We start from the raw sequence: 13803 nt of genomic DNA on the forward strand, positions 1-13803 counted from the left end.
GAGAAGGACTGCTTAGGCTTAGACCTACTTTCCCACTGAGAAAACTACCCAGATTAAAACCTTGTATGCCTTGGTAAAGCAAAAACAACTTAAAAAAAAAAAAAGGATTATATCTTGGTTTGTTGCCTGACTTTGAAGCATGCCCTTAGGAATCAGGATTGCTTTCTTTTCTTTCTTTCTTCTCTTCTGCTTTTAGTGAAGTTTGAAATGTGCCATACATGCCAAAGGCCAGCACCTACTGCTTATTAAGTTCCACAGTGACAGCACAGCGTGGGTTCTGGCAGCCTAAAGCCTTCCAGCCTCCATCCCTTTGAGGGGAGAGGAGGGAAAGGCCAGCCTGGGGTGAGACAACTTGGAGACCAGTCCCCCCCAACCGCCCCTTCTCTCCCACTCCCAGGGTTTCCTGCTGAAGCCAGCCACTGCTCACTTGCATCCCAGAGGCCCTGACCAGTAGGTGCACCTCCAGGAGGTAAATTCTCCCCACGAGCCAGACAGGGAACAGGCAAGGGGCCGGCCACGCTGCGGGCAGCTCGGGAGCGGTGCGCACACCGTTATAGCTCAGTTACCAGGCGATGAGCCGAGGGGCCGCTGTCTCCGGGGCACCAGTCCATGGCAACCAGGAGAGCAGCGTGGGGCTCCCCGGTCTCCTGCCCACTGCCAGGTCTCCACTTAATCTCAGCGTGCTTGCAAGCCACTCAGCTCTGGTCCGAGGAGGCAGAACCAGGCCCCAGCAAGGGAGGGAGGAGGGTGGGGCGGGCCGCAGTGGGGTCAGCTCACCACCTGCCCAAACCCGTCTCTTCACTTGCTCATGAAACATGTCTGGGCACCTCCGATGTGCTGGACACAGCCTCTGTCCTCATAGAGCGTGACAAGGGCTGTGAGAGGGTCTGAGGGCACAGGGTGCTATGATGACACAGACAGGGACCTGGCCGGCCTTGATGAGCAGGAGGAGTGGGTGGCGTACGTGACAAATAAGGCTTCGTGGATTCACAGAGCATCAAGCCGAGATCCTGACCTAGTTACTTCACTTCCTGAGTCTGTTTCCACTTTAGTAAAGTGGGGACACAGCAGAACGCACCCTCGAGGGGCTGCTGTGGAGATGGACTAAGACCACGCCTGCTGGGTGATGCCCAGCAAAGGCCTGGCGTGGAGTGAGCGTTAGGTACACTTCCTGTCCTCAGCATCTCTAGCAACCAGAACTCCCCGCCCCATCCGTGCGCCTTGCAAACTGCCAACAGGAAGATGTCAGGGAAATTTAGTTGATTCAGCTTTGCCCATCTCTGGAGGAGAAGAAACTGACACCCATCTTGGGAAAAATTTTGACTTCTGAAGATGCCACAAGTGGGGTGGGGGTGGGGGGTAAAAACAGGGCCCCTGGCCTGGCCACCACCTCAACGGCTATGGAGAGAGGGCATGAGGGCTGAGAGCTAGGGGCCTGGCCCCTAGCCTCCCAATAGGATCCTAGGCTGATCTGTTCTCAACCAGAGACAAGCATCAAAATCGTTGTGGGTTGTGGAGAATACCAGCGCCCAGGCCACAAGGCTGCACCTCAGAGAACAATTCAGGGAGTCTGGGCTGAGGCCCAAACAGCCGAATTGTAAAAAGCTCCAGAGAGGGGTCCCTGGTGGGCCAGTGGGTAAGACTCTGCGCTCCCAATTGAGGGGGCCTGGGTTCGATCCCTGGTCGGGGAACTAGATCCCACACGCACGCTGCAACTAAGAAGCCCGTGTGCCACAATTAAAGATCCTGCAACGAAGATCCCTCATGCTGAAACTAAGACACGGTGCAGCTAAAACAAACAATTAAAAAAAAAAAGCTCCAGAGGATTCTGACAGTGGCCCTGGTGTGCGTGGCTCCCTGTGGGACTTCTGTTGGGTTGTTGGACTTTGACCTTTCTAGGTGAGGTGACTGATCACTTCCTGAGTTCAAGGAGAGATGGGCTGGCGCAGGTGGTCTGCTCATCCCTGGAGGCCAGTCGGCCTGTAGCTCGGCTCTCTGGGAGCCCCCAGCCCTGTCCAGGGTAAGATGGTTCGCAACCAGCTCCCCTGTGCGGACTCCCTCCTGTGCCGCCCAGCCCTACTTCGGGAAAGCAAACCTCCCCTTCATCCGCCCTTCTCAGTCCACCCTCGCCTTCACCAGGAGCCCCCTGCCCAACTCAGGTGCTCCAGTTACGGTGCAGCTCTGGGTCCTCACTTGCCCATCAGTGGAGGGAATCCAGACAGAGATAAAGACTGAAAACCCTCCCGGCACACAAACCTGCCTTCCTAGAGCAGGTGACGGCGGCCGATGGCGGGTACCGTGGGTCCCCCCTTACCTGAGGGAGGCTGATGCGGGGCAGTGAAAGCACACAGTGCAGAGATATGGAAGGATGAGAGCAGCAGGCCTCCCCACAGGCTCAATTCTGGGACTGAGACCACGCGCCCCTCTCCCCTGCCCCCTCCACGGCAATCGTCTGCGTCAAGGGCTCACTGCAGAAGACCTCCCAGGACCTCTAGCGCTGACGGCCGGTGCCTCTGCTGGGCCGTGGGGGCCTGGGGCCACCTGTCCCTGTGGCTTGTGACTAGAGGCCTGTGTCTCTGCCTTGCTGGCCACAGCTTTTCTCCCTGCTCATTACTTCCCCTCTTCTCATTTTCTCTCCAAAGCCCCCAATGGAAGCCGCAGGGTCAGCCCCAGGGAGAGCTGAGTGGACCAGCCCCCGGAAGGCTGCAGCAGGAGAAGGTCCACACCTTCCTTGTTGCGGCTGTCTGTGCTGTGGCCCAGCTCCTCTCTCCATGTGAGGTGGGCTCTCGGCGAGAGGAACCAAGTTCTTGGCCCCTGACATCTCACCCCTCGGTTCTCCGGGCTGGCATCTGACCTGATCGTGTGATCTGACTATAAAGAAATCTTCGGAATTGAAGCGGGGGGCGGGTGGTGGAGGGGTTGTTTTTGTTTGTTTTGGAGAGTGGATGGAATGAAAATTGGAGTGAAATAAAAACTGAGGCAAGGATATGAGAAGGAAAAACAAGCCCCATTCTTACAGAAGACTGTCCACTTTTGAGCAGGCCGCATTAGTATTCCAGGCAGTGGAGTCAGGACCACACAAAGTCAGAGCTGGAAGGGACTAACACGATCCAGTCCAACCGCAATTTAGGGAGGGAAACGGAGGTGAGGAGATGCCGTGGACTTGCCCGGTCCCACGGGGAGAGTGGGCAGCGTGGAGCAGAGGCCTGTCCTCCTGTTCTTCACCCGGGCCGCTTCCACACCGCCCCTCAGCCGTCCCCGCCACTGGCCCATTCCTTCTGGATGGGGCCCTGGGTGGGTGAGCAGCCCCGGGGCAGCCCGATGGGGCAGGTCAAAGTCAAGTGCGTCCAGACTGAAGAATAAAGCACACCCCATCCCAGCGGCACTCCCGCTGTGCAGCGAGGTCAGACCTCCCGTGGGGTTTTAGATGTTCTGGAATCAGACAGAGCTGACTTCCAATTCTGGCTCCTGGCAGTGTGACCTTGGGCAAGTTGTCGTCCTCAAGCCTGAATTTCCTCTTATGTCAAACTGGGGATAATGAAAACCACTCCAAGATCACCAGCCAGATTCCTTAGGGCAACAGGTGCGATGCACTCTGACCGGCGCAACTACCCCACAAACTGGTTTCTGCCTCTCCTTCTCCCAGACACGTGGCGTCCGGCACACAGCAACCACCACGGTTTCCAAAGGATGCCAGCGCTGGGGGCGTCGGACAGGCCATCACTGGCTCTCTAAGCTGCTGTCAATTACAGGGGCCTCTGGATAAGTGGCAGCCCTCATTTCTGGGGCAGACACTGAGGGATGGCCAATTTCCAACAGAAGGCCCTCCTTCCCGAGGGCAGGAGAGCACAGCCCGTCATGGTGGAACGTGAGTCAGAAGAGGAACCCATGGGGACTGGCGCCTCCCCACCACCCGCAGGGCACAGCTCTTGAGTTTGGGGCCTCCCCCAACGCGAAAGGCTCTGTTGCCACCAACTAAATCCCTTTACAGCAGGGAGATGAATCCCTGGGCCCAACTGGCCAACCCGCCAGACCATAGTGACAAGGGCTCCTGGGGAGAGGAAAAGTTGAGGGAGTACTTCCGTGGACCGGGTGGGATGAGGGATGGAGAGGGAAAGGGACATGATGGGACAGCAGCGCTGCTGCTCCCCGAGGCAGAAGAAGTCAAAGGCAGCCTCGCCCCAAGTCTGTGCCGGGGGGACCGGGCTCAGACCGCCAGGCAGGAGCAGCAGCGGCAACAGTCACAGTGCAATCCCAGAGCCACTCTGCTCATCCCTTATACTGGCCTCGGCCCGCTTCTCTTTGGGGCGGCTCAGCGTAGCCCCGCAGAGCTCTCTCTTTTGAGAGATTTGAGAACCTCTCTCGCTCCATTTCTCCTGGGATCTGGACCATGAAAACAAATGAAATCCTCTCCCCGTCCCCCAAAGCCCACCACCCTCAAATACAGTCGTGTCTGTTCCCTGGTAACGCCCCTGCTGGTGAGGGTCCGAGCGCCCCGACACAGAGTGGGTTGATGGGCCAAGTCTCGCACCAGAGAGAAGAGCTGACAGCACCTCCTTCCCTCAGGACTCAGCAGAGGGCGGGGCAGCTCTTGCGCTCCCGCCCACAGGTCTGGACACTTCTGAGATGTACCATGGGGTAGAGAAAGGGAAGGCACTGGGCTACTCTGGACTGGGGTACCTCACTGCTCCCATGGGGGACTTTAAGTACCTTTGTTAGATGCCCCCAGATCACTTCTTAGACCCGTCTAACTATCCCCCCACTATTCCGGCCTCCTAGTCATGGCTGTATGTCCCACTGGGTGTGACAGCCAGACCACACTCTCCATGCAGTTAATGGATTCCGGAGTCAGAAACTCTACCACTACTGTGAGTAATGCCCTCACTAACCTACCTTCCAAATTTTCTAGAATATGAACACATAAGCCATAAACTCCCATCCACAATTTCCCTTCATAGTTACTTTGCAACTAGGGGAGGAGAAAGAGGGGAGGACTTCTCCTGGATGGAGAACGTCTGCTCTAAGGTGTTAGGGACACCCCAGCTCCGAGATGTTGAGAAGCCTCTGGGAGGCTGCCTCTGGTGGCCCCAGTAGGTGTGCCCCTCTGGATCTCAATGGAATCAGCAAGAAGCTGTGGCAGTGAGAGGCCCCAGGGCAGGTCCTCTGCTGCGGCTGCCATTTCTCCTCCTTTCCTTGGACCCGGGGCAGCCAGCTGGGAGCCCCTCCACCGGCGACACTGCAACACAGCCCGCTGACGAGGGGCTCCCCGCTCTGGGCAGCGCTATCTCAGGGCTGCTGGGGGGCTGACAGAGGGGGAGAAAGCGCAGGATGGGGTACCGCTCCTGCTGCTCACTGTCTTCCTCTTGGTTTTTCTGTGACCTGGAAATGGACAATGAACACCCAACAGCCCCACCTACTCTGGCCATCTGCAAAGGGCCTGTGTGGTCCTAGAGACAGGCAGGGAAACAGGACAGAGACCTGCTTCCATTCCGGCTTCTGCTGCTGAAACTGAGGCAGGAAGGATGTGGGGCAAACGTGGAGCCCATCTTCCTGATTTCAGTGTGTGTCTCTGCCATTTTCACAGAAATCATAACCAGCGTCGGAGGAGCGAACATTTACCACGTGTTTACATGTGCTGCGTCCTGTGCTGAGCATGTGACATTCTCCATCTCATTTAATCCTCACAACAACCTGGGTGGGTGGTTCCACCATTACTTTCGGTTTTCAGATAAGAAAAGCGGGCTCAGAGAGGCTATGTAATTTGCTCAAGGGCAACCAGCTTTTTTTTTTTTTGGACCCGCCATGCAGCATGGGGGATCTTAGTTCCCGACTAGGGATAGAACCTGTGCCCTCTACAGTGGAAGCGCGGAGTCCTAACCACCTGGACTGCCAGGGAATCCCCCAACCAACTATTAAGTGGCAGAGCCAGGACCATACGCCTGGACAGCCTGGTCACCGGGCTGCACTGTCACTCGGGAAAAAATAGTACCGGAAAGGAATGCCCCTCAAAGTCACAACAAAATTTTAAATACTGAAAGTAAACTTCATAATGAATAAGACCTACAAAAAAGACCTCGAAGCTTTACAAGATGACTCAAATGGGGACAAGCCCTGCTCCTGGGCAGAAGAGTTCAACAGAGCGAAATGCCAATTTCCCCCTGAAGAACTTGGGGTGATGCACAGGTTGTTAGGAAGGGCCCGGATCAGATCAGGAGCTTTACTGTGTCCCTTTAAACAGTGGTCTATGATGCATGTGCAGACATCATTGGCCCTTTGCGCAGGCTGGAGCGGTTAGGCTCTTGCCCATGGTCCATGGTGAGGAGGGGTTAGAGCTCCTGTGATTCAAGCTCAGGTCTGGTGGCTGGCTGGCTGGGACGCTACGTTCCCTTGGAGGGGCACCAGACATCCTTCCAGGTCTCTTCTGAGACTGAGACTTTTTATTTTTAATTCTACATATTTCTTTCTTTAAAATAGATCTTATTTTTTTGAGAAGTTTTAGGTTCACAGCAATAATTGAGCAGAAGGTACAGAGATTTCCCACATACCTCCTGCCCCTGCATGCGCACAGCCTCCCCCTTATCAGTCTTTCTCACCACGGCAGAGCATCTGTTACAATCGATGAACCTACGCTGACACATCATCATCCCCCGAAGCCCATAGCTGACAGGAGGGTCCACTCATGGTGTTGTACATTCTGTGGGTTTGGACACATGTATAATGACACGTACCCACCGTTACCCCCGAGGATTTTTTTTTTTTTTTTTTTTGGCTGTGCCGCATGGCATCTTAGTTCCCTGACCAGGGATCGAACCCATAGCCCCTGCAGTGGAAGCGAGGAGTCTTAGCCACTGGACTGCCAGGGAAGTCCTTCCCCCACCCGCTGAGGATTTTAAATTCAGGTTAGGAGGCAACTTGTGCTTGAGAGTAAGATGAGGATGAGGAATCACTGAGCCGCCCCCGCCCCCCACCCCCCTGCCACTGAGCCAGCCGCACCATCAGGAACATGGAGAAGACCTGTCCTCTGGGGGCTCACGGGCACAGCCCGCCCCGGCAGCTGCAGGCTCGGGAGGCAGCCGACAACTGGCATCTTCCGGCCAGGGGAGGAAGCAGCCCCACCCCCCACCAGGGTCCAGCAGGAAGCTCTGTGCACGTGCCATGCATTCTGCGCTGTTGAATCGGGGTTGCATTTTCACTTAAAAACAAGTCATTGGATCTCCAGCTAAGGGGAGGATTTCTACTCCAGTGCCAAGAATATTAATTTGACACCTGCAAATTCTTTCTGACAAAAGGGATTTTCAGATAAAGTCTGCAAGGAGCAGGCGGTACTGAGGAAACAGCCGCTTATCCTGAATAAGGTAAAGCAGAGACAACCTGAGGATGCCAGACGGGTGTGGACTACCAGGCTGTCACGGGAGCGGGGGGAAGGGGAGGCGGACAGAGACACAATGGCACCCAAGGCACCCCAGTGAGGCCACATGCCAAGGGGACAGTGGAACATGGTGGGGGGGGCAGAGCTAGGTCTCTGAGGCTCTGCCCCTGTGCCCAGCTCTTGCATCATTAACACCCGGGTACACTCTTGTCCCCCGGGGGCCAGTGGCTCTCACCAAGGGTGATGGGCACGTGTGAGTGTATCACAATCATCCTGGGAGAGAAAAACATGTGCAACATACATGATAAATGGAATGTCCCCGATATACAAAGAGCTCCTGTAAATCAATAAGAAAAGTGGACAAAGGGTCAGGGGGCTGAGGGAGAACTTTTTCAGAATACACACATCCCTCTCCACGCCAGACTGAGAGAACTCGTCTCAAGAACTTGTGGAACAAGAGAAAAAGGCATATGGGGATGACGAAACGACTAAACACGAGCTGGGGTTCTGATGTGGGCGGTCAGGGCCACGGGTGGTGAAACACAGGCATGGTGGTTAAGCGACTAAGAGGACGGGCTTTGGAGTCAAACAGATCCGGTTCTGAGTTTGGCTCCACCACTCCCTGGCTGTGTGCAGCTTAACCTCACCTCCCTCGGCCATGTTTTCTGAACTGCAAAATGGAAATGGTAACAGTATTTCCCCCACAGAACTGTTGAACTTTCTCTAGATACAACAGCTAAGGGGTCTAAGCACAGTTCCTGGCACTGTAACGACCTCACACAAGTCAGTTGTTACAAATGGGCTAAGCTGTGCCTTGAGGCCCCAGGCTGGATGTATGGCCCTGCGCAGGGTGGGCCACAGTTACATTCCATCAGCGAGGGGGCTCTGTGAAGCCCTCCCTAGGAAGGCGCCTCTCTCCACCAAACTGACTGTGGTCCAACTTGACTAGGTGGCCTTTCAGGATCTTGCACCCCAGGGAGCTCCAATCTGAGATCAGGGCTGTGCCTGGAAGTATTGGGGAATTCTCACAGACAGCACTTCCTAGATACCCTGGAAAGGAAGTTCACTCCAGGAGAAGAGAGACCTTGCCTTGTTCATGGCTGTATTTCCACTGCCAAGTACACTGTACCCTCTCAAGGTCACCAGATTCGGCGGGGGCCATTTGGGGACGTGATTCTGGTGCAGAACCAGGATGCGGCAAAACCACAACTCGCCACTGATACTGAGGTCCCTAAATCCCTTCACCGGAGAGATGGGAAAGCAGGGACGTCCACGGCTGTTAGAGGAGCACCCTCCCGCCTCAACCCCCTCTGGTCACTGTCCCCAGGAGCAGCTGCAATCCCCTCCCCACCGGAGGCCCACAAGATGGGCCCCAAAGCCCCACAACACCTGGCACTTCAGCAAATCGAGCTCCCACAGCCGCAACCTGAACAGAGCTGTTTCATGGACTGCGTCTCCTCCGGCTCCCTTCAAATGCACACGCACGCAAAGACCAATCGCGAGCAAAGAAGGCTGGATGGGCTTAAACAAGTCCATTTAAAGGACTGAAGACTCAGCTGCTTCCACTGCAGTCCTCAGGAAGGACCCAATCAGCAAAGCTATTCTCTCCCTTTTTGTATTGAAATGAGGGCCGTGACTGTGCAGTGAGTCAGTCCTAACTCAGGCAGAACTGGGCCACGTCCACCTGGGCCTCACACTGAAGCGGTGGTGGGGGAAGGGGGGTGGCGTGTGTGTGCACACGCGTGTGTGTGGTGGACAGGCAGGAGGGGACACGGGCAGCCTCCCAGACCACCTGCTTTGGGTTTTCTGGAAGTGCAGAGTCCCTGAGAGGACCTAGAGGTGGACACCTGCCTGTCTGCATCTCTCTTCAGCTCAGGTTCAGGGAAGCAAAGTCAGGCTGCAGGACAGCTGCCCTGGGCTCCACACAAGCCTGGTACCAGCCCGGGAAGGAGCGAGGTGCCTCCTGCCACGGGAAGTCATGAGCCACGTCCCTCTCCCTCTCTCTCCCGCCGCTCCAGCCCGTCTGCTCTTCGTTGCCGTTGGGCAGCTGGGAGGTCTGCAGGTGCGCGCGAGCCTGCTGCCTCACGGAGCCCACAGCTGCCCGGAGCCCCGAGGAGGGAAGAAGAGGGGAGGAGAGGGGCGGGTCAAGGCGCGGGCCGCCAGCGGCCAACACACAGCCTGGAGCTGCTACTGGCGGAGGGAAGGGATGCTACCCCGGGAAATGGCAACACCCAACTACAAATCCTGCCCCTTGGCTGGGAAGCAGGGGAGTCCTGGTGAGGAAGTCCACGGAACAGAACGCTGCCGGGAATGGCGTGGGGAGAGGCGTGCGGCTGGAGGAGCCCCTCCCCCACATGGCCGGATGCCGGGTCCTGCTCCCCCTGCCCCACTTGGGGTTTCTCCTGCTGCCTGGGACGGGGCCAGCCTCCCCCTTCAACTTTCGGTGACCCCAACAAACGCAAAGCTTCAGGGTCCGATTTCAAACTAGAGGTCAAAATGGAGTCCAGCTGAAATGAATCACAACTCACGCTCCCTGGGTGCTTAGCGGGTGCCCAGCACAGCACCTGGCATTTTTCGTGGGTCATTTCGTTCTCACAACCCCGTGTGCTGTTACTACCCTGCCGGACAGAGAAGGAAACTGAGGTGCGGAGCCGGGCAGTGACTTGCCCAAGTTTGGGCAGCTAGGCGGGCTGGACCTCACCCTTGGGCTCCCCATCACCACTCTCCATGGCCTTCCAGGGACAAGGAGCTCCCCGCCGGAGCAGTTTCCTTGCCAAGGCCCTGACGCAGCGTGCTCTTCAGAAGGGCCCACAAAGAAAGCGTCCTTATTCCCAAAGCTGAGGGCAGTAAACAGCTTTTCCCTTAATGGATGCACCTCACCAGGTAGGAGGAATAGGGTGGTTTTAGGGGTGTTGATTTACGAGAACAACAACAACAAAATGAGCACCCCTCGGCTACACAATCCCATCAAAAGGAGAGACTGGCAGCCGGGGCACAGAAGGGGCACTGGTGACCTACCTCGTCGGATTCATCTGATAACGTCTGAAGTAGGGTAGGGAAGAGGCTGTCTGTGTGCCGGAACATCTGCAGAGCAGAGAAGCAGGGACCCACGTGAGCTCCCCCACTGCAGGGAACACCTCCCAACCCCCCCTCAAGACACCGAGGGCTCCTCAGGCATCTGCCACTTCTCTCCTGGTCAGGGTTTCTCCAGAACTGCAACGACCAAAATCCTACCAAGCACGGGCAGGCCCTCAAAAACCACCCAGAAGCAGGCCTCTGGCTTGGAGGGCTGAGGGGCCCGGGGGCTCACCTTCCGGGGGGTCTTGATGTAGAGGTGGTAGAGCCACTTGAGGACAGCGATCCTGGTCATCATCCCGATGGCCATGTCGCTGAGGTGGCAGTTCAGCACCTGCACAATCCCGTCGAGGTGGAGGGTGACCGGGGCCCTCTCAGTGCTGTGGGTGAGACCAGGAAGGAGCCAGGTTGAAGCCCATCAGGCCCCCTCCCCTAGAGCTGCAGACGCACCCTGGCCCCGCACACTGAGAAACGCACGCTCGGCCCGCTGTCCCGGGGCAGTGGCAGAGGGCACGCACCGCGCAAAGCGCTCAGAGGGCGCCTCTCCCTCCGCTCCTCTCCTCCCTCTCCAAGGGAGGAGCTCCGACAACCACGTCTGGGGAGGAAAGTCATTCTGCTGGGCGGCCACCCGCTTCCCCCTTTTCTCTTTCCAGCACTAGCAGGCTTGTACCAGAGAAAACCTCTCTTATATCAACGAGCTCTGCCCTAGCAGACCTCATGGTTGAAAGACTGTTTAGCGCCCTCAGGGCATTACGTCCAGACCCTTTGTTGATAAAAGAAAACCACCACGTCCAGAGAGTCCAGGGGATGGCCCCGGTAACACCCTTTAAATCCAACAGGTCCTTCACCAGGCACCCAAAGAACACTTCTCCCTTGAGGACAGGGATCGTGGCTCTTCACCTCGTCACACTCCAGGGCACTCAGCACCACGTTTGGCCTGGTTGGGAGTACTTGAGAGTTGCCTGTGAAGCTGTAACATTCTTGTTTGAGTCGGGGAAGAGGTGACACAGCCTCAGCCTACAGAATGGAGCTTGTTCAGAATGCCTTTGCTCCAGTGGGGCACAGGCTCCCCGCTTCCCTGGCCCAGAACCTTGCTGGTCTCCAGGCAGAGAAAAGTCCCGCCAAGCAGCCCCGGGAAGGTTGGGTGCTGCTGGGACACTGACACTTAGCCCTCTGCCCAAAGCACAGTGTCCAGGCATTGGCCAGGGTTGTCAGGGATGGGGACGGCAAGGACAGACGTCAGGGAGGGGCTCCTTTCCCCTGTAACGCAGGACACTATCGCTTGCCTGTACAAAACGGCCTTTCATGGTATTTCCAGGCTGCTCAATTATTCATTTGCATCAGGATCTCAATGCCTGTGCTTTCCCAATTCGCCTGCAGACTCCCTGAAGCTCATTTGAAGTGAATTCCTAAAGGGCATGATCTTAGCTCTGTTAAGTGCTAAACGGAACTGCTGGTTAATATAGTTTGATGATTCCCCATGGTGCTCGTTTCGGGGGTGCAAGTGGGCACTTCTATCCTCTGGTGGTTAGAGGGGCTGGGCGTGTGAGTGACACGGCCCAGCAGACCTGAGCCTCTGCCTGGGGATGCCACTGAGATCTCCCCAAGAGCCGTATGTCTGGAAGTTCTTCTGGGGTCTTCTGAGGATATTCAAGCATCTGGGTTCTTTGGTAGCCTAAGACAGATGGGGAAACTCCCCCACAGACAGACAAGTCCAGGGTGGCAAATGCAGCCTCCCGGACAATCTCTTAATCTCTCTCACACTCACCGTCCAACAGAAACATAATGCGAGTCACATATAGAATTTTATGTTTTTTGGTTTTATATTAAAAAGTAGAAAGAAAACAGGTGAAATTCATTTTAATGATATATTGTAATTAACCCAATATACCCCAAATGTCACTTCAACACAGAATCAATATAAATATCAATATATAGATTAGTAATAAAGCACATTATATTCTTTTTATGTCCGGAGTCTTTTAAACCCAGCGTGTCTTTCCTGCCCTCAGCACCCTCAGCTCAGACGGACCACGGTGCGCACACTGGGCAGCACATGCTGGCAGGCCATCCCAGGGCTTCCCAAGCATTTTCTTTTCTTCTCTGACAATTTCCTAGACACTCCTCTCCCTCCTCCGATGGCCAGGATTGACTGTCTGATCTCCAAGTTCCTCTTTTCCCCACAGCACTGGCCTCCTCCTGGGCTCCTTCTGGGGTGCTCTATAAGCTCTTCTCCTCGGGTGGGCAGGAACCCATGGCTGGAGACACTTCAGATGCCTCCCTGCAGCCCAAGGCCTTAACAAAGCGAGCTCGGAAAGCAGTGGGGAATGAACGGAAGCCCCTTCCCTGCCTGCTCTTTCCTGACCCCGTGAACCCAAGGTCTGCAGTGAGTCCCTTTCCAAAGCAGGAGCTGCCACATGGGGCCCAGGGTGCCATGAGTGTCCCATGTCTGGCAGGTCGCTGCCACATTCTTAGCTGAAACAGCCCTCAGGAGGGAGGCCTGGGGGACGCAGGGCTGCACTGATCTAGCACAGCTGTGTCCGGCTGGTGGGGAGGAAGGCAGTGCCAAACCCAGCTCCCCCAGCCACCCTGCAGTTCAGGCCCAGTGGGGTGTATGAACCTTGCTGGGGTAGGGGAGACAAGATGACACACGGCTCTGATAACAGTGATGACGGCGATGGTACTCAAAACGATGATTACTCATGTTCTGGATAAATACTCTGGGCCAGGCATCATGCTGAGCTCTGTACCTGCACAGCCGCATTTACTTCCCTCAAGGGCCCTATGCCAGCAGCAGTGTTGTTCCCATTCTGGAGACGAGGGAATCAGAGCACAGAGACATTAAGTAACCTCTCCACGTTACACAGCTGGGAAGTGGCGGAACTGGCAATTTGAATGCGAGCATCCGAGTCCAGAGTGGCCTCACCCACCACATGGCACTGGCTCCTAATGGGCCGCACTCAAGAGAGTCCACGGCAGCATCATTTCCGTGTGAGAGAGGACACTGGGGAAGCCTGGTGCTGATCTTTGTTGGGGGGGGCGCTCCAAATCCAAGTGGCCCAAATAGGATCCCAAATAGGATCCCAAGATGCCAAGCATAGACAGCTGCTCGGCCAGCCGGTCTCCTTAACTCACAGTGGTCCCGAGATGCTCCTGGCCAGCTAAGCATCTCTACTGAGGGCAGAAATCGATGCCCGTTATGGCATCTCCCTCAGGTGGCGCTCTGCTGGGGCCAAATAGCAAAGGAAGGATTTCATGGAGCCGGTGTGTAAACCGGCAGCACTGTGTGTGCTAACAGTCTCCGACTTTCCCCACAGCAGCCCTCCCCAGTCACGGGTACCTTTGGACTGATGGTAAGG

At 56.1% G+C, this 13803-nt stretch overlaps 1 protein-coding gene across 1 annotated transcript in view; it reads right to left on the reverse strand.

Moving 5' to 3' along the window:
- VAC14 (VAC14 component of PIKFYVE complex) overlaps positions 1-13803 on the reverse strand; it is a gene marked incomplete at its 5' end in the record, with an annotated part of 94673 nt that overhangs the window by 56028 nt on the left and 24842 nt on the right. Inside the window, 2 exons of the mRNA XM_079723708.1 lie at positions 10388-10453; positions 10680-10824. Coding sequence (XP_079579834.1) covers positions 10388-10453; positions 10680-10824 — 211 coding nt within the window. The remainder of the gene's footprint in view (positions 1-10387; positions 10454-10679; positions 10825-13803) is intronic.

This window comes from Hyperoodon ampullatus (genome assembly GCF_949752795.1).
Source record: "Hyperoodon ampullatus genome assembly, chromosome: 18".
Lineage (NCBI taxonomy): Eukaryota > Metazoa > Chordata > Mammalia > Artiodactyla > Ziphiidae > Hyperoodon > Hyperoodon ampullatus.